The following is a 19,962-nucleotide window of genomic DNA, read 5'->3' on the forward strand; positions in this document are numbered from 1 at the left end:
GAATTGAAGATGAAACAATTTCTGGTAGTACAAATTTTACAAAATTTTATTATATATTTATTTTCGTGTGAACATATAATCAGACCTGTTGCAGAAAACGAGAACTGAAAATTTTACTAATTATATGGTTAAGCTCAACGTTAACCGGGCCCAGGAGCAGCTACAATATTAATGTACCAGATACGGAGTTAAACGAAGGGAAGTAACTCTGGTAGAGCAGATGTTCGTGCGCACATGAGTGAAAATATACCGATTTCCTAACAAAGAGAGGTGTCATAAGTTGTCACATCGTTTTTTCTCTCTACATCACATTAAGATCAATTTGCTTTATGGATTAAGCATGTGTATGTACCTGAATATGTAAAGATGTAAAGAAAAACAAGTATTTGTATGATTTATCTTTAATCAAACTGTTAAAATCATACAAAAGACGTCATAAGTAACATAATATGGTGAAAATAAACGTCTTATTTTATAATTTACCATAATAACAGTATGAGATACTATTTCTCACCATTGTCCTAGCCTTCTGTACAAGCACAGCAAGTATTCTTTCAAACACAAAGCGCAAACTCAGAAATAAAAAATCATCTCAATTGTATGAGTGAAGAATTTGATAATTTAAGAATCTGTTAAAGCACACTCACAGTTTGTACCTACTGAACCAAAATGTTTGTTATATATATTTATATATATTATAGAGATGTTAAATGCAGTTTTAAATAGATGATATATATATTTACATTATTTACAGTTTTATGTTCTTGCATTAAGAACAATTACCAATCCTATGTAAAAAGTGTTGAATCATGCATCACTATAAGTCTACTTAAAAATTTTAGTAAAATTTTAAGAATTTAGCAGATATACTATTAAAATTATTTTCCAAACCTCTTCTAGAAGAACAGATGGAAGTAAAAAATTGATGAAACCTACAGCAACAACATCATCTGAAATACCACTTACACAAATATACCACATACAACTAGACTTCATACAACATTTCTTAATCCGAGTCTACACCATTATGTTAAAGTGAAAGTCAAAAAAAATATACTTTAAGAAAATTTCAGGAAATTTTTTTATACATCCATATGTGGTAACAAACCCAATTTCCAGACATCCTTAGTTTCAGTTGTAACACCGAGAACACTGTATACATAGCAGCTTTAGCAGTTTTTTATTTCAGCGAATTTATTTTCCTGCTAAAACAACCACCTAAATATATTTACAATTCACAATAATTTATACATCATGTCATTGCAACCTATATTTCCCTATCTTAGAAAAGTGGCATGCATGTCATATTTGAATCTTGAGCTGAATGCATAAAACTTAACTTTTATCATTTAAAAAAATGTATTGCTTTAGATTCAAAACATAATGATGGTTGGCTATTGGGGCATGAAATCTTTTTTTATGTTATTTAAAAACATGACTATTGGGTATTTTTTAATTATACTGAAACATGATGTATGCATATATAATTTTTGTACAAAAAAGCTAAATTACAACTTGTTCATCTATATGCACAGCCTATTAAAATTCAAAACAAATGGGTGAAAACATCTGCATTAGATGTTTGTTCAAAAGTTTTATTTAAATAGTTACTTGAGTTTTGGATCATGATAACTTCAATGATTTTCTTAAAATGATGTAATGATTCATAAATCATTTCTTAGCGTAGTCATTTTAACAAAAAGCTTTAGATAAATAGCAGATGTTAATTAATAGGTCTCATTACCACCATTTGATCATGAATCGAAATCTGAAAATGAACGTAAACTTATATGCATGATATTTTTCCATATTTCTGTTTTTAATGTGCCCCATGTTTAATTCACTCTATATGTCAAGGCTATACTTACAAGGCTAATAAAGGAACTATCACCTGAGATCCGTTTCTTTATCACATTTTTACTGGGAAAATTAGTGTGCTATTTTTAGGTATGTGTTGGTACCTTACCAAAGTCTAATTCATTGTGGACAAGAAACCTGTTTTAAAATTTGGCCCCATAATCCACGAATCGAAATCATGATTTCTTTAAAACTCAAATTATGAAATAATGTTGATAAAATTCGGTATCAGGAAATAAACTCAGAAAGAGTAATATTGTAAATACCCTGTGGATTGAATAACGAATGACAGAAAAACCAAAGTGCACCACCATATATCATAAAGCTATTTTAAAGATCCTCCATCAAGTCATTCATGGAAACAGGAAACAGTGATTTCTTTAAACTAGTCACCAAGAAAAATTAACAAAAAGATGAATATTAGCCTTGGGTATATAGCCGAGATGTTCATCAGTGGTCATTAAAACAAACATACAATATATATATATATATGATATAAGCATAAGTGTCATCTATATGTCTCCAATACCAAATGCACTTTGGTTTGGTTTTTTTGTTTGTTTGGTTTTTTTGTTGTTTTTTTTGGTAGAAAACATCATTAATGATGTACTTCTTTATGAATGTTTCATTAGTTAATTACCTAATTGACAAAATAAATAAATTGAAGAATATTTGCAATGAACAAAATTAAACTATAACAGTCTTGAGGAAATTAAGACCGAGTACATAATACGAAACTAATGTAAAATTATAAAGCCAGCTTTTTTTCAAATATACCCAACAACTCAACACTACATAATGACAAGGACCTATCCATCCAGACCAGAAAACTTGTACTTAAAATTGTTAGTTAATCAAGGTATTTATTCAACTGTTGTCTTTGAGTAAAGCAATCTTCTAATTTGTTTTTTCCCTCTAGAGACAAAGGCTATGACTACATGCCATTAAAGCTGATTTAGACTAGTTTACTTAAGCATTGAACTGCATTCAGTTGGTAATTGTGGGAGAAAATATGATATCTACATAGAGTACTACAAACCTCTTTATTTCCACGTACCTGTATACAATATTTTGCATCTTCACGTTTACATATACGAGAATGCATCAATTCGAGATCATGGACTCTGATCCTTACAATAACACATTCATATACAATTATTTGTGTAACATTTAAATCGCATTTGAGCTATCACGAAATTATGCAAAATTTTGTATCCCACCCTAATAAAGTGTTGCAGTACAACAGAATCTAACTTCATTTTGATTTCAATTGGGATTCATGAATAGGAAGTGTTTCAGATTAAACAGCATTCAGTGACATTCGCAAATATTCTATGATTTTTATCTTTGTTCTTGCTTTCACATTACTATGATTGTAAAGTCAAACTACTAACTACAAGTTGATGTGATTGCAGGATCATTTGATGACATCATTACTTAAGATCAAACAACAGACAACAATAGATGATAAATAAGTGCATTCATTGACAAATGACAGTCATAAAGAGATGAAGATGCTTATTCAGAACAAACTACAAGATTAAATGTTATCACAAGAACAAAAATATCACGCCAAACTTAAAGATATGAAATATATTACACATGAGGATGTTAAAGTTTTATGATCAGTCGACAAATGTCTAACATTATTTAAGATCTATTCTAATATGAAATGTCTATAAAAGGAATCTGTTCAGTCTAAAATGTATCATCATACACATGACTTTCAACAATAGTGACAAGAGAAATTATTGAAGTATAAAAGTTTACATACCTGGACTTTACCTGGTATTCGTAACATTGATGTATGCAAGAAACAAAAACATGTTGAAATGATTTTAGATATAATTTTCAGAATCTCTTTTGTGTGAACCTGCATTGTGATCAATGGAATGATGATCAATTTGTTTATGAATGTGAGGGTATTAACTGGATTTTGATTATCACATTACATAGATATCATTCATGATAGTGACCTAATTATAAAATGTGGACTGTGTTAATTCATTCACATCTCCGCCTTGTTGTTATATGTGGATATACAAGAAAGACTGAAACTTTCACACAAAAAATATGGATGTTGTGTATCATGTTTAAAATAAAAATATTTTCAAGTTTTAAAAAAACATTAATTTTGGGTGTTGGCCTAATCTCTACATGATGAGAATCCGAGTCAATTTTATTGCTATTACTGAAATCATTCAATATATAGAGTTTCTTTGTTATACAGAGTTATCTCTCTTGCAAGTAGGCCTAGCTTGTTGCATCTGAAGAAATAATTCCTTGAGCTGGACAATTAAACATTTTCAGTCGAAGCAAGGACAGATGACTCTGTATAATGATAACTCATAATGGAAACGTTTACCCAGAAATAAAAATAAAAACCATTTGGCAAAGATTTTAAGCACTAGTATTATTTTATATATGCATCTTGTATGTATTAAGTCATATTGTTAAAAGCTAAGACCAATCATTGCTCTTTGATGCACCAATATATTTAATTGATTTTTTGTTATTCTTGGAAGGTTCTTTACTTCTGATTGATTCTCTGCTACTTATGGTGATTTAATGCCTTAAACTGAATTAAAAATGCAAATACAACCCATGGAAGTGATTTGATACATTTATATTACTCCTTTCATACTTATTAATCAGCAAAGATTTGTACCAGTAAACGATACAGTAAAGATATGTCAATCAAAACACAATCATATATATTAGGATCCAAAAGTACACCACCACGTATACCAGGTACGTAGAAACTACTATAACATTATTCATCGGACTGTCAAAATTGTGTGTCTGTGATAACTAATTACATATCATAATTCCGGGAATGCAATCTTGTCAACCGTAATTTTGAAACCATTATCTAATTATTAAAAGTATCTAATAATGAAAATTAAGAAAAATAAATGTAGTTAAACTTTTTATGTCACAAATAAATATTTTAAATCACAAAATGCCCATTATGCATGAATATTATAAATTGATATGCAAAATTAATGCCAATGCCAATCCATTTACATTCTGGCAAGAAGCATTAATTAAGATGGTTATCATCTAGGCTATCAGATCTACTTGAAATAGCTTGTGTGGTCGCTTCTAGATGGAGTTACCTCCCTTTGACTTTGAATTTTTTTTTTTTGTACTAAAAATAAAAATTGATGACATCACCATATTTATATTCTGTTTGAACTGCTGTAGGCAGATTTGATTAAACTTCTTGTGATTTATTTTCAATAACATAGTTTTATTTGAAGGAAAAATCATAAGAAAGTAAATAAAACATACCAGCGGTGTAAAGATAAAGTGTCGTTAGGAACAGAACAAAAATCACACTAAAACTAACCCTCATTACAGCTTAATACCTTCCATTAATTAAATTCTTAGTTATATCTTATAAATTGATGGGCCATCAAGGAAAATAACAACATTAAATTATTTCTGTTATATGAAAACTGTAAATTGTCACAAACTAATTAGCATGTGTAATACTCTTTTATATACTAGAATTAATTTTTATATATTGTTAGGAAATTAATCACACACTTCAATACTTCAAATTATAATCAGTGGAATGTGCACTAGGACCCTATGCACACAATAATATAAAACATGATTATAGATCAAATCACAAACTGACAACAATCTTCAAGAAATGTGAACCAGATTCTCATTTCCTCATTAAATTCATTGGCAGATTCTCATTTCATTTTTGAATTCAATGAAAAATGCATTACATGTATATAGGAGTTTGAGTCTGATTCACATTCAACAAGTGTCATTAAAAATCATAATAATGAAAATAAATTTTACGAAATGTGAATTATGCTTACATAATGCAATGAGATATACATTATAGATATTCAAACAGTAACTGTAGAAATGAAGTGCCAAAACGTTTTATCTTGTTAAAATGATACATCTGTATCACACACATTCCCTGTGAATCCAAGTCAAGTGAAAAAATGTGAATCCCTCCTAGTTAAGTTCACTTTTAAAGGGTTCACATTGCACACTGGCAGTTTTCTGTCAATTGTACTCCGTTCGGTCTTGTCTGTGTAATTTTGTTTTTCAGTCTTTTGTATAATGTCACATTTTCACTTTCCTGAAAGAAAAGAAACAGAATGATCAGATAACAAGTTTTATTAAGTACATTACAGATGTTCCACAGCTGACGAATGGTAACTAATTTTTCTTTATCAAAAAACAGAGCAGACGCGTAACTATTTTCCATCAGTTACAAACGTTACTCTCTTTACACAACTGAAACGTTTGAGCTTTAATTCAGGACAAAAATATTAAAAATAATAATTACATCCCAGAACAAGAGGCCCATGTGCCTTAACGGTCACCTGAGTTCAGATACAGAATGAAACAAAGACATGCATATTTAACACTATATATTGGCCCATCAGGCCCTTGAAGTCAGTCAGCGATTTTATAAATTTGACTTTTTAATCTATGAAGATTATTTGGTTCCATCAAATCTGTGAATTCAGAAATAAAAAATTGAAATGTTATCCATTTTGACCCCTTTTGGTCTCACCCCTCTGGCCCCTGGGGGTCGGCCAGGACCAATATGGATATGATGTTAAAAAGCTATCTCAGGCTAATAATTCTAACCAAAATTGACTAATTTCCTATGAAAACTAAGCAAATAATGGTCCTAAATGTGTTTTTCCTATATAAACTATAGTAATTTGACCCCCTCCCCAGGGGAAAATCTGAGATCCCAGGGCCATGAAATTCACAATTTTTTTTGTAAAGGGCCTTAAGACCTTCCAATCTATCAAGAGTATCTTGTTCCATCAAATCTGTGAATTCAAAAAGAAGATTTTTGAAATTACCACTTTGACCCCTTTTGGCTCCGCCCCTCTGGCCCCTGGGGGTCGGCAATGACCATTATGGCTATGATGTTAAAATGCTATTTCAGGCTAATAATTTTAACCCAGTTTGACTAATTTGGAGTAATTTCCTATGAAAAATAGGCAAAAAAAGTTTATAAATGTGTTTTTCCTACATAAACTAAAGTAAACAAGACCCCCTCCCCAGGGGAAAACATGAGACCCCATGGCCATATAATTCACAATTTTTGTAAAGGACTTTAAGATCTTTCCATCTATGCAGAGTATTTGATTCTACCAGTTCCAGAATTTCAGAAGATTTTTGAAGTTTTAGCCTATTTGACCCGTTTTGGCCCCGCCCCTAAGGCCCCTGGGGATCAGTCATGGAAAATTTGTTAATAAGATTCAATGGCCATCACATAGGTATAATTCTGACTACAATTGACTAATTTCCTATTATAATGACTAAATAATGCTCAAAAATGTTTTCCCTATATAAACTATAGTAAACTTAACCCCCTCCCAAGGGGGAAACCTGAGACCTAATGGTCATATAATTCGCAATTTTCATAAAACACCTTAAGACTTGTCCATCTATGAAGAGTATTTGATTCTACCATTTCCAGTATTTAAGAAGAAGATTTTTAAAGTTTTAGCCTATTTGCCCCTTTTGGCCCCGCCCCTCTGCCCCGAGGGGGTTGACCAGGACCAATATAGATATGATATTAAAATGTTATCTCAGGCTAATAATTCTAAACAAGTTTGATTCATTTCCTATGAAAATTGAGCAAAAAATGCTCATAAATGTGTTTTCCCTATATAAACTATAGTAAACTTGACCCCCTCCCCAGGGGGAAACTTGAGACCCCAGGGTCATATAATTCACAATTTTTGTAAAGGACCTCAAGACCTTTCCATCTATGAAGAGTATGTGATTCTACCATTTCCAGAATTTCAGAAGATTTTTGAAGTTATAGCCTGTTTGACCAATTTTGACCCCGCCCCTAAGGCCCCTGGGGGTCAGTCATGGAAAATTGGTTAGTAAGATTCAATGGCCATCTCATACTGATAATTCTGACAATATTTGACTCATTTCCTATTACAAATGATCAAATAGTTCTCAAAAATGTGTTTTCCCTATATAAACTATAGTAAACTTAACCCCCTCCCCAGGGGGAAACCTGAGACCCGGTCATATAATTCACAATTTTTGTATAAAGGACCTTAGGACCTTTATATCTATGAAGAGTATTTAATTCCATCACATCTGTGAGTGGAGAAGAAGATCTTTGAAAATTTAGTCAATTTTACCCCTTTTGGCCCCTCCCATAGCTCCCTGGGGGGCGGGACTATATAATTCACAATTTTGATTGGCCATATGAATAGGAAGGTTTGTGCAAAATTTCATTTAAATTGCTTCAGCAGTTTTGGAGAAGAAGTCGAAAATGTAAATTGTTTACGGACATACGGCGGACGACGCACAATGGACGATGGACGACGACGAACAAAAGGCAATTAGAAAAGGTCACTTGAGACTCAGGTGACCTAAAAATTCATGCCACTATATGCTTTTAGTTTGTTTGTTTCTTTGTTTGAGTTTTGCAGCCCATCAACAACATCCACAAGTCACGCATTAGTATTAATGATCCAGATAGAATATAAACACAATGATTGCATCTAAAAGACCAGGACAAGATTTGGCACTATGCCCTATAATAAAGTACTACAAGGACATAGTCATTCAGATCCCCCGCCAATGGAGATATCAAAGCTGAAGTAAGTTTGATTGTGGAGACTTATGTGTATGAAAAAAAACAGAAAAAAAGGAAGTTGAGCTAAAGAAAGATGGTGCATAATTCAAGTACAGCGGGGCTGCAATTGTTGAATCGGGTATACAGCCTTGACATTTATATTACAGGGCTCGCGCTGTCAGTCGCCATAGGCGCCAATGGCGAATTTGAAATGCATTTGGCGATTTAAAAACAGCATTGGCGAAAGTAAAAAAAATTATGAACCCAAAGTTTTCCTCCCACTACAGACGTTTCCATACGGTGAAATTTGCCATACACCAGACAATGGGGCACTGGCTTGATAATTAGGTAAACAAAAGAGGTGTGAACACTCCCTGACCACAACCCAGATCCTAATTAGCTGCCTGGGGCTGTTTCCATCTGGGCTTAGTAGTGTCACACGTGTGTATTACAGCTGAAGTTGATCGGCCGATTGCATTATTGGCCACCATTAGAAAAATTACCTGGTCTTTCAATACATTTTGTGATTACAGCTAGTGAGCATTGCATCAAAAACAAACACAGCTTACAACTGTAAATGATTTACTCACGTTTTTAATGTTTAATAGGCCTAACTGTCCCCCAACTCACAAAGTTTGCAATCGTAATGGCCGGCATTTTGGATAATTGTAATAGTCGGCCCGGATCGGTACAATTTCAGGAATTCATTAAAAATCATGTTAAAAATTAGGAAGGGATTTTTTTCCCAGAATTTTTGTGTACATTTTTGAAAAAATTACATTATGAAAATATATTAATAGTAAATATAAATACTTTTTAATCAATCAAATTTCAAAGCAATTTTCACTTTTTCTTTCTCTCAAATTAGATATATTTTTTATTATTTCAACTGATACTGAACAGGTTTGACAATTTTTTTTTAATTTAGTACTTCTGTTGTGATGAAAATTAAGTAAATATTTCCATTCAATTAAGCCCAGTATTTTATATATATATATATATTTCAATTAAAGATATATAAAATATAAAGGTATTAGGATTGAAATACATGTTTAATTGGTATTGTTTCCCGTTCTTTTAAAGTGTACACGGAATGGTTTGGTATATAAGGCTTGATAAATGCGTCTTTGGATAAAATTTAGAATGGAGAAAGTACCAGTTTCATAGCGATTACGGTATTAGAGATAATGCGACTTTTCTCTAGAACACACCTGAAGCCCCAAGCCATTGACCCCGATTCGGGACCCCTGACCTGTGACGTCACGAGGACAACGGGACCTATTCTACTCGCATAAGATAGAGAGGCGATTTTTGGTGTCTGCCATCTAATATAAACTATCTGTTTGTAAATATCGATTTTGAAGACACAAGTACCTGTGTTCATATCCGATACCTATTTGATATTATCCTTAATCACATATACGAGTTTGAAAAACGCTTGAAAACAGGGATTTATACCATGCATACATGTATATTGATGTACCTGTCATAGATAAATGAACATCTCTACGAAATTACTGCATAATTATACACAATAAAATGCTCATAATAATCCACGTACGCTGTATATCTGTGGTGCTTATAAATCCTTGGAACCACATATATGTGAATATTATATCAAGGATTCTTGATTATGTTATCCAAAGCCCGACTCGGGTCTTTGAATGTCTACTGGTCAAACCCGCTTAACAAATTTCTGACTTTTTTTAATATAAAACCTGCCCATACGATTAAGTTATGATTCCAAACAGATTTTCTTGCATATATGTAAATGCATCAGCCATCTACTAATTGCGTTATATCTGAAATTGGTCTATTTGTTTTTTGACGAAATACATTCAGCTTACATATAATACAGTACACTCGACGACTTGTTGATATTTCGCTCAAGTTCATTCATTAGTGTCTTTAATTGAAAAATAAATCATGCACGGGTCAGACGAAAACAATGAGACTGGAGATGTCTATGTGAGAAGTCTAATCCATGTAGCAGATATCAAGTACAGAACAAAAACAGAACTGTCATTCCGAATAGCCAATGTCGTGCTGCGTTAATCTCTATACCTGTTTACTGCAGTAACTAAACCGGGTGGTCAACCGAGACTAATGAGGGGGCTAACCAGATTACGTAAGAAAGGTGTTTAGTGACCTGTCACGCTTTGTTGATTAGCTCGAGTCAGGTGTCAAAAGTAAGATCACAGGTAAGTTAGCGATGGACCATCATGTAATTGTTGTATAATGTAATATTTGCTTACACTTAAAAATCCCTGGTTTACTGTAAAACATACCGTTCCAACATAACATATAACAAGTGTATCAATTACTAGATGTACAGTATATATTTCAGAAAGACTCATTATACATTTGTCTTGTTTATATGTTCTGGTTACACGTAAATGTATTTTTATAACAAAAAACTACAAAATTATTTACAAATGGCATGTCGAGAAAGAACAATGCAAATATAATGCTCAATGTCAGAATTTTGATATTTCTGATAGTTGCTAGATTTCGGATATCCATTTTTTTTACTCCCCTCCTAATTTATGTCTATGATATCTACGTGTATTGACCTATGAAATACATTTAAAACATTTTCTTTTCGTTATGTTGGTTCTTGAAATCAGAAACATATATAGGCCTACATATATATTTCTGCTGAAATCCATAGGCCTAGAGAGAATTTTTATTTATACAGAAACATATTCAAATGAATAATTATATAACCATCATTTTTCCAATTCGTCTCTTTTTAGATCACATTATGAAAATGGAATATTCCCGAGGTTTGATAATTTAGAAAGTTCTTAAAACAGAGATAAGATCTCTAGTTAAATGTACCAGAAACATAAATAACGTATACATGTTTCCGCTAATCTACATATATATTTAGCCTAATTTCAGTTGTAATATTTCCTATTATATATATAATTAAATCGTCAACATAACTGTATACTGTATATATATTTGTAAAATTCTCGTAACCCCATTTCAGGAATACATATATGTCCCCCTTTGTGCTATAACCCCACTATCAAACACCTCACTGCCGTTGTCCCCGTGACGTCACATCCGGTTATTCCCCAAATCAGCGTGAGCGGCCGATTCCCTGATTAGCAGTCGATATACAGGTAAAAATCGAGCACTTCGGAGGGCTGTATCTCGGTACTGAAGCGGCCGATTTTGATGCGGTTTTCAACATTCTTGTCAGGAGATCAAACAGATTAACATACCTAAATATTATTTTCCGTTCCGTGTACACTTTAATCAACATAAAAAATTGTCCCCGTGAAGAATACCCAGGTAGATCGACACACGACCGCTTATTTCAATTGGCGAATCCAATTTTTGACCCAGAGCTAGACCTATATTAGACTATATACACAAAGATGGGTGGAGTTTTGCAAAGTAACATTTACCATGATATTTTCAGCAATGTTTCCATGGTAACGGAAAAAGTGCAAAAAATGAAAACCTAAAAATAGCAAAAGGTACGACTAGACCATAAAAAGAATGTGTCTATGAAGTTTCGTGGAAATATCTCTGCTGGTTTTAGATTTGTGCTCCGGAAACGATTCTTACGCAAAAATCTGCCATTTTCAGCAATGTTTCCATGGTTACAGAAAAAAGTACAAAAAGTGAAAACCTTAAAATAGCAAAAGGCACTACTAGACCATAAGACTAATGTGCCTATGGAGTTCCGTGCATATATCTCAACCGGTTTTAGAGTTATGCTCCGGAAATGAACCTGCTACAAAAATATGATATTTTCAGCAATGTTTCTATGGTTACAGAAAAAAGTACAAAAAGTGAAAACCTAAAAATAGCAAAAGGCACTACCAGACCATAAGACCAATGTGTCTATGAAGTTTCGTGGAAATATCTCTTCTGGTTTTAGAGTTATGCTCCGGAAACGAACCTGGTACAAAATATGATATTTTCAGCAATGTTTCCATGGTTACGGAAAAAATGCAGACAATGAAAACCTAAAAATAGCAAAAGGCACTACTAGACCCTAAGACCAATGTGTGTATGAAGTTTCGTGGAAATATTTCTACTGGTTTATGAGTTATGCTCCGGAAACCATTCGTACAGACGGACGGACGGAACCCATTTGTATATCCCCCGCCAACTTCGTTGGGCGGGGGATAAAAATAAACTCATGTGAAGGCAATACTAAACTTGTTTTTTCATAATGATCATTTACAAATCATTTGAAGGCAATACTTAATTAGTAATTTTATCACAATTACCTGTTTTCACCTTAATTGTAAGCTATAATTTCCACAACATAAAGATTACCATTAATCTTATCTACCTGTTTTCACCCCAGTGGCGAGTTGAGACGAGCCTACATTTGCTACAGCTCCTGCTGCCGCCTTCTGTTTTAATACCGTCCAGTCAAATATGTAGTCATACTGGAAGTTGAGAGTCCGGAATAAAATCCGGAACAGCTGTCGAAGGTACATGTAATCTGGTGCCTCCTCAAACCGCAGTCCTCGGCAGTAGTTCAGGTACATGGCAAATTCAGCCGGAAAACCCTATACAGAAAGATACCTCAACTTAAAAAGATTAAGGATATCAGTAAATTATCAAGATATATTTCTACTAATGACTCAATAACCTTTCTTTACTTGTTTGAACTGTTATGTTCTAATTCTAACAGCCCAAACATCAACACTAATTATGTAAGACCAAGGACCCATGGCCCCTAAAAATCTTGACGGGCCCCCTGATTTTGTGTTGCAGAGATCTAGAGTCCACTAAAACTTTCAAGGTCAAAGCTATACACTTCCTATACTGGTCATATTGTGTCAAACCAAAGCAATCTGAACGGAAATTAGTGTTATAATGAGTCTAAAAGAAATTCATTAATTTTTTTGTTTTCTTAAAGATGCTCCACCGCCGACAGAGCATAAATGACATTCATCATTAGAGCAATAATTGGTGTTTAATCTTGTATATATATGTCTAATTAACACAAAAAATAATATAAGATAATTTATTTTGCCTTTGGTGCATCCGCAATCAGTACTTCATTCCATATAAGACAGAGTGCCACATATTTTTTTCGGGATGCAATTAATTCTTTTTTATGTTTTCAACTTGAAGTAAAATTAGAAGCTCAAACTTTTCAATGGTGGTAATGGTGTATAGGAAGTAACTTTTGTAACTGAAGAAAAATACTAAGTCGTCTGCTCCTATTTTTGATAGTGAAAAAATACCATTTGTCAGCGGTGGAGCATCTTTAAAGAATTTTTTTTTTGTCAATTTTCAGAAGTATGTATTCAAAGAAAGACATAGACAAAGTTGAAAATCTTGATACAGATCTTCAAATGTTTTTACTGGTCTCGCTCTACTAAACGTTTGAACACTTAAATTTGTAATACATTGGACCATTAAAACCATGATAATGATTAGTTTTTTTTCTGCTTTAAGATCAAGAAGAGTGAATTTCACATTAACTTGACAAACAATCAGGAAGGATAATAATGCTAACATTTGTGAAAATGTGTCAAAATAGGTGGGGGGGTCTTATCGGCGGTAAAATACAGTATATGAAATAGGATACAAAGGGATTTATAAACGCCAGATAGAAGAAAGGCTATATGCTTTTTAAATTCCATGACAGGCAAATAGTTATGCTATTGACATGGATATTTCACCATGAATAAAAAGTCAAAATCACAGACACTTTTACAAGAACAAAATACACACCACTGAAACTCAAACTCACTTTGCATAAAACTTCAACTGGTGTTGACATCTTCTTTTCACTGATTTTCTCATACTTCTGTTTCTTTGTGTTGGCCTTGAAAATTCAAAACAAAAAACAATATTTACATTACTGTAACAACACTCCAAATACCTGTTTAAAATGAGGAGAAAGGGCAAATTGCAGTCTGCTTACCAACCATATTGTACCTGATCTGAACGGCACAAATAAAGACAAGATGTATGCATTGCAATTAATAATTAACTCACTCTGCAATAATAAATACCTTTCACAGACACAGCAAAATACAGTATTTATGTACCAATATATTTTTACAAGTTTTTAGCTAAAAGGAATCTTTCAGATTGCAAATTCTATTTAGGGGAAATGTGCAGCTTAAATTTGTTGAAATTTTAATTCATTTCAATTTAAATTTGAAATGCATCAATGACTATCAATGATTTTTTTTCCCAAACCTCTGTAGAATAACAACCACAAATAAGATTACTGATTTAAGAATTGATATACACAAACATCAACTACAAACCTTCAATCCCTGCCAAGGAAGACTGGATCTGTTGAAATACATGAGTACGTATCCGAGGGATTCCATGTCATCTCTACGACTCTGTTCTATGCCGAGATGTGCATTTATACTAGCGTAACGAGCCGTGCCTGTGAGATTCTTATCCTCTCTGTAAGGAATGTGTTGTCTGGTACGACTGTCTCGATACTTTTTGGCCAAACCGTAATCTATTAGGAATACCTAAAATAGCAATTAAGTGTAAAGTTTAAGGTACATGTACTTTGTAGCAATTTCTACAATTTTCTGCAGTGTTTGCTTAAACGCTGTCCTCCATTTCTTCATAAAGTTCATTCAAATAACATTAGGGGACACCATTTTATTTAAAAAAAAAAAAAAAAACATTTATGGAACATCCAGCGCAAACCCTGTCTGTTAATTATAAGCTTTAGTTTGTTATGTTTACAATTGAAAGCTATAGTGCTACCTTGGTATAGACACACATGTGCACTGTCCAATCCAAATGATATCATCATATTACCTGGCCTTATTGCAGTATCAGATGACCTAGATATAGCTACATCACCAGGCGCTTTGACCCGATAATTGACCTGATGACCTAATCAAATTATAACCTGTGATAACCTAATCAAATCACCTCTGACCTTATCCACTGACCTTATTACAGTGCCGGCCTATTCCCATAAGGAAGTTGTCCGGCTTGATGTCTCTGTGAATGAAGTTTTTGTTGTGGACATATTCAATCCTGTTAATCATCTGAAAACAAAGGAATTGAAATTGTATATGCTGTAAACATTACTTTAACTTTTTTTACTGGTATAATTTATTTTCATTTGGAGTACAGTAATTGGTGTCTTATCTTATACAATGTATCATTATAGGCTTCATTTAAATTTTGATATAAACAAATACATATGTACTGTACCATAAATTAAACCTAACAGAGTTTGATAACGACATTCTAAAAGTATGACGTTAGCGTATGTGGTTATACCTGGTCTGCTAGCATCAGAACAGTCTTCATACTAAATTTCCGAGAGCAGAAATTAAAGAGATCTTCAAGACTCGGTCCTAAAAGGTCCATTATTAATATATTGTAACTTTGTTCGGAGCCCCACCATCTGTCAACAAAATAATGCAAATTATTAATTCACTTCATATACTTAGGTCTTCCTTCAACTGATCAAAGATTTGATACATGCAGTTTCATTTTGATAATAATATTTACAATAGTAATCTTTAATTATTAACTCCATGATTAAGAATTTAGATACAAGGTCACATGTCCACTCGGATAGAAATTTTATCATGATTTCCATGTAGTTATACTGATGAGATTTATGTTATTTTCTATGGTTCCTATAATATAACCTATACAGCTAATTGAAAGGCTCTTGTTTGACTCCCTCTCCCCTTTTGATAAGAGCGAGTTATTTGAGATTAAATATGATGCTGTATAAAGAAATTTACTTCAGATTATTTGTAAGTCCTTGTTCAGTCATATATAGATGTATAGGTATCTTTTATAGAGAGTTACAATACTATCACTGATATTTAATTGAGTTACTACCATATTGATAACATCAGTACACAACCCTTTTTGATTGATTTGTACAGTACTAGTTGTGAAATGTCTTTAATGTTTTTTTGACTTTTTGTATGTGCTCTATACTATGTCAATTCTACATACAGTGGAACCTCCCGAAACCGAACCTTCTCAAAACCGATCACCTCTAGAAACCGAACATGGATGTCATGTACGGAATGAATTCCTCTTTATTAATAGTATATAAAACTTCCCAAAACCGATCCCTCCCAATTCCGAATACCGGACCGATTTTGAGATCGGAATAGTCAAATGTAACTAAAATACACTTCTGAAAACCGGCCTTACCTGAGCGACACCGATAGATTGCATTGAGGTCTGATCAACCGACCGTGAAATACACACATACCTGTACCATAGTTGTTGCATGCCATGTCCTTGGGCATGTATACCGATGGGAAGGCTATAGGTACACAGTAATTATACCCGAGATGGTGGTGTAATTATTTAATCATGCCTATTGTTTAGATATCTAACGAAGGTCTACCATGTGCACGCGGTTTGTTTACTGTAGGAAACAAGCAGAGCTAGTAATAAAGAGAAATTTTCGTATTCAAATCACACATTTTTTTTTATTTACATATGTAGTTGTCGGATAACGTAAATTATCTGTATGAACAAGCCGAAGCCATGTATTGTTTTAGAAAATGACTATGTCATGTAGTGACCGGCATCGACTTATCATCGTGTAATTAGACCATATAATTTGATTCTTGACGTAACCGGAAGCAATCAGTCGTATGTAGGTTGCAGACGAGAACATGCCCAAGAACATTCACGCAACTAACTAACTAAACTACGTTTATAAGCGGTAACAAAGTCAAGTTTGTTGTAATCCATTCCTTTTAAACGTATGATTCTTTCTTTTGTGATAACATTCACATTAACAATCAATATCGGTCGGTTTTAACGAACACTAGGCATACATGCCGTGCACTAATGTAAAAAACGACTTCCGATCGATTAAATTTGGATCGTAATAATCGGTATTCGGTTCACTTCTCCAAACCGAACCCTCTCTAAACCGGCCGAAATTATATGCACCGACCATGATCGGTTTCGGGAGGTTCCACTGTATTACCTGTATAAAAAACAAATATGACGATATTTACCGTAATAACTGCCCCTCCTTACTTCTGGAGATATATTTTGGGCACTACTACGGGGAATACAATATCCAATCTCATCATATCTAATACAAAAGTTTAGAGTTTTAAGTCCAAAACGACGTGAGTCGAGTACAATTTACTCTTAATTAGTCCCACCTTCCTGTGATTGTGATGTCACGAAATTCACTCCAGATTCAAATGATGATGTCATAATCAGTGGATGGTGGGACTTATAAAAGGTTAATATGTACTTTACCCACATCATTTTGGGATCTTAATACTCATGTATTATAAGGATTGTTGGCACCTTCACACCAGTAAATAATTACCTGTTCTATATTGAATTGTATAAACTGTGTGACACTTGTTATCTCAAAGTAACAATGATCAGATCTTTGCTTATTATGTCACTATCCTGTAATTGTCCTTATTTTCATCCTAGTTATACTATTTTTGTTTTTCAGATTTTGAAGTTTGACCTTAAATCAAATCACTGTTACTATTAATTATAGATATATATAAACACAGGGCTTGATTCTAACGGGGGTCTTGTTACATGTGGTCACCAAAATATTGGAAGGACCAATATTTCTACCATCAAAAACCAATAGGTTACGTTCCTAATTGAGATTTTTGGTCTGAGCTGTATAAAGAAGAATACAGAAACAGTTGTTGTAATTTAAATCTTTTTCTTTTATACTTAATATGAAACTTCATTGAAAGAAATTTGAAAAGAACTTGTTTTTAATTTTAAAAGTTACGGAAAATTCAGAAGGACCACAATTTGACAAAAAATAAGAAGGACTAATATAAGTTATCATCAATCCATGTAAACAAAATAAAACAAAAAAGGCCTAATAATTTGAAGCAACAGCAAAGAGACATAAAATAAGGAATCCACTAAACTACTGCATGGATAACTTTGAAAATCTACGTACATGTATACAATTAATGTTTGTAGTGTTGTTCAATAATGAATGCATGAAATATTCAACTTGACATAAATATTGTTTGTAAGTGATATTTTTGAAGGTTTTTTGTCCTAGAGAAGTAAAGAAAATATCAAATAATCGCTAAAATTTATACAAAATAACTATGAAAATAAATAATTTCAAGACATAGCTATATAAACTACAGTTTGAATTTCATATAACAATACATTGTAGATCTCATAATTCTGCTTCTGAGATGTAAATAGCGATGAGTGCTAGTTCATGCATGATAAATGTATATATATACAGAACATTATTCAGATAAACAAACTGGAGGATTTAAATATGTCAAGACTGTGTTATCAATCCAATTTACTTCAATATTTGTCATTAACAATAAGTGAACACAAGTCCCACTTGAAAAACATGTACACTATATCATGTTTAGGTGTTTATTTGTCTTAAGAAACTGTATACCTATAATGAAACACCAGAAGCAATACACAAATGTTTCTAACTGTATCTATGAAGCCATACATGAAGTTAAATATGCCTGCCTAGTGACTCGATTTTTAGCTGAGTAACTCACCTTATATGTGGGATTCCAACACCTCCTTGTAATATTTTATACAATTTACTCTCGTACAACAACTGTGGATGTTTGGCTTTGCAAGATTCTAGTTTGACAGCAACCTCCTAATTGGGAAAATAACGTCAACATTTAACTGAGTTTAATGAACAGGTGCCCGTTTGATAAGTTCATAATAACCATATACAAACTAACAGTATATATTACAAAATATTCATGTTCGAAAATGTAATATTAGGTAATCGAATTTGATCGAAAACTTATCCACTATCACTAAATATGGTAACAATTTATTGGATCTGTCAAGGAAATATGATAATCCCGATTAATAAAATATGCTTGATATTCATTAGCCATGTTGGATCTTGTTCTTAGCGGTACGTAAATGACTTAGAACAAATACACTGAAACAAAATATGTGTCTGGTTATATTCGTATGTACGTATGGTATTGTTTAACCAAAACGGGGTCAATCACAAACAAAGAATAGTATATATACACAACGTACCTCCCCGTTTGCTATGTGAATGGCGAGATATATATCCCCGAACGAGCCACTTCCTATCTTTCGTACCAGACGGTATTTGTTCTGGCCTACGACGAATTCAGACGTTTTAGAACTCAGGGCACTCGCCATTTTAGCCATCTTGGTTAAGTTTTTGGTGAGGAATTTAGTCTGGAGTTCCTACATTTTTCCTATTCCATATCTCACCCTTCTTCTCATCGAATCATGACGAGTCTCCCATAACACAAAGCCCGCTGAGGCATTGTGGGAAATATGTACCAGCTGATTGGGACTTCTGTTGCTAGGGGTGACTTCCTGTTAAGACACCGGTCAGGCAGAAATTGCCCCCACCCGTTGGACAGGCATTAATTAATGATAGATATTGTTTACTAATTAACAGTAGCGGACACACATGGAACAATAGCACGATGATTGAACCATATGTCTTAACAACCAAAGTGACTAGAAGGCGGACCTTTTCTTGTTCTAATTAAAAATGAAGT

At 33.1% G+C, this 19,962-nt stretch overlaps 1 protein-coding gene across 1 annotated transcript; it reads right to left on the reverse strand.

Moving 5' to 3' along the window:
- Positions 1-383: 383 nt before the first annotated feature.
- On the reverse strand, positions 384-19,731 carry LOC138334964 (casein kinase I-like). Its single transcript, XM_069283842.1, has 8 exons — positions 19,463-19,731; positions 18,955-19,061; positions 15,713-15,839; positions 15,376-15,474; positions 14,722-14,940; positions 14,196-14,270; positions 12,777-12,999; positions 384-5,968 (listed from the first exon to the last, which is right to left on the reverse strand). Exons 1-8 carry the CDS (start codon positions 19,598-19,600, stop codon positions 5,961-5,963), a joined length of 996 nt encoding a protein of 331 aa, XP_069139943.1. The 5' UTR covers positions 19,601-19,731; the 3' UTR covers positions 384-5,960.
- Between the last annotated feature and the right edge of the window lie 231 nt (positions 19,732-19,962).

This window comes from Argopecten irradians, chromosome 11 (genome assembly GCF_041381155.1).
Source record: "Argopecten irradians isolate NY chromosome 11, Ai_NY, whole genome shotgun sequence".
Lineage (NCBI taxonomy): Eukaryota > Metazoa > Mollusca > Bivalvia > Pectinida > Pectinidae > Argopecten > Argopecten irradians.

What these genes read in the sequence shown, in the direction of transcription:
- LOC138334964 (XM_069283842.1), bottom strand. Translation starts at nt 19,600, where the DNA reads ATGGCTAAAATGGCGAGTGCCCTGAGTTCTAAAACGTCTGAATTCGTC. An exon ending in TTCACATAGCAAACGGGGAG is followed by an intron (nt 19,062 to 19,462) that starts GTACGTTGTGTA and finishes TTTCCCAATTAG; the next exon opens with GAGGTTGCTGTCAAACTAGA. An exon ending in TAGGCCGGCACTGTAATAAG is followed by an intron (nt 14,941 to 15,375) that starts GTCAGTGGATAA and finishes TTGCTATTTTAG; the next exon opens with GTATTCCTAATAGATTACGG.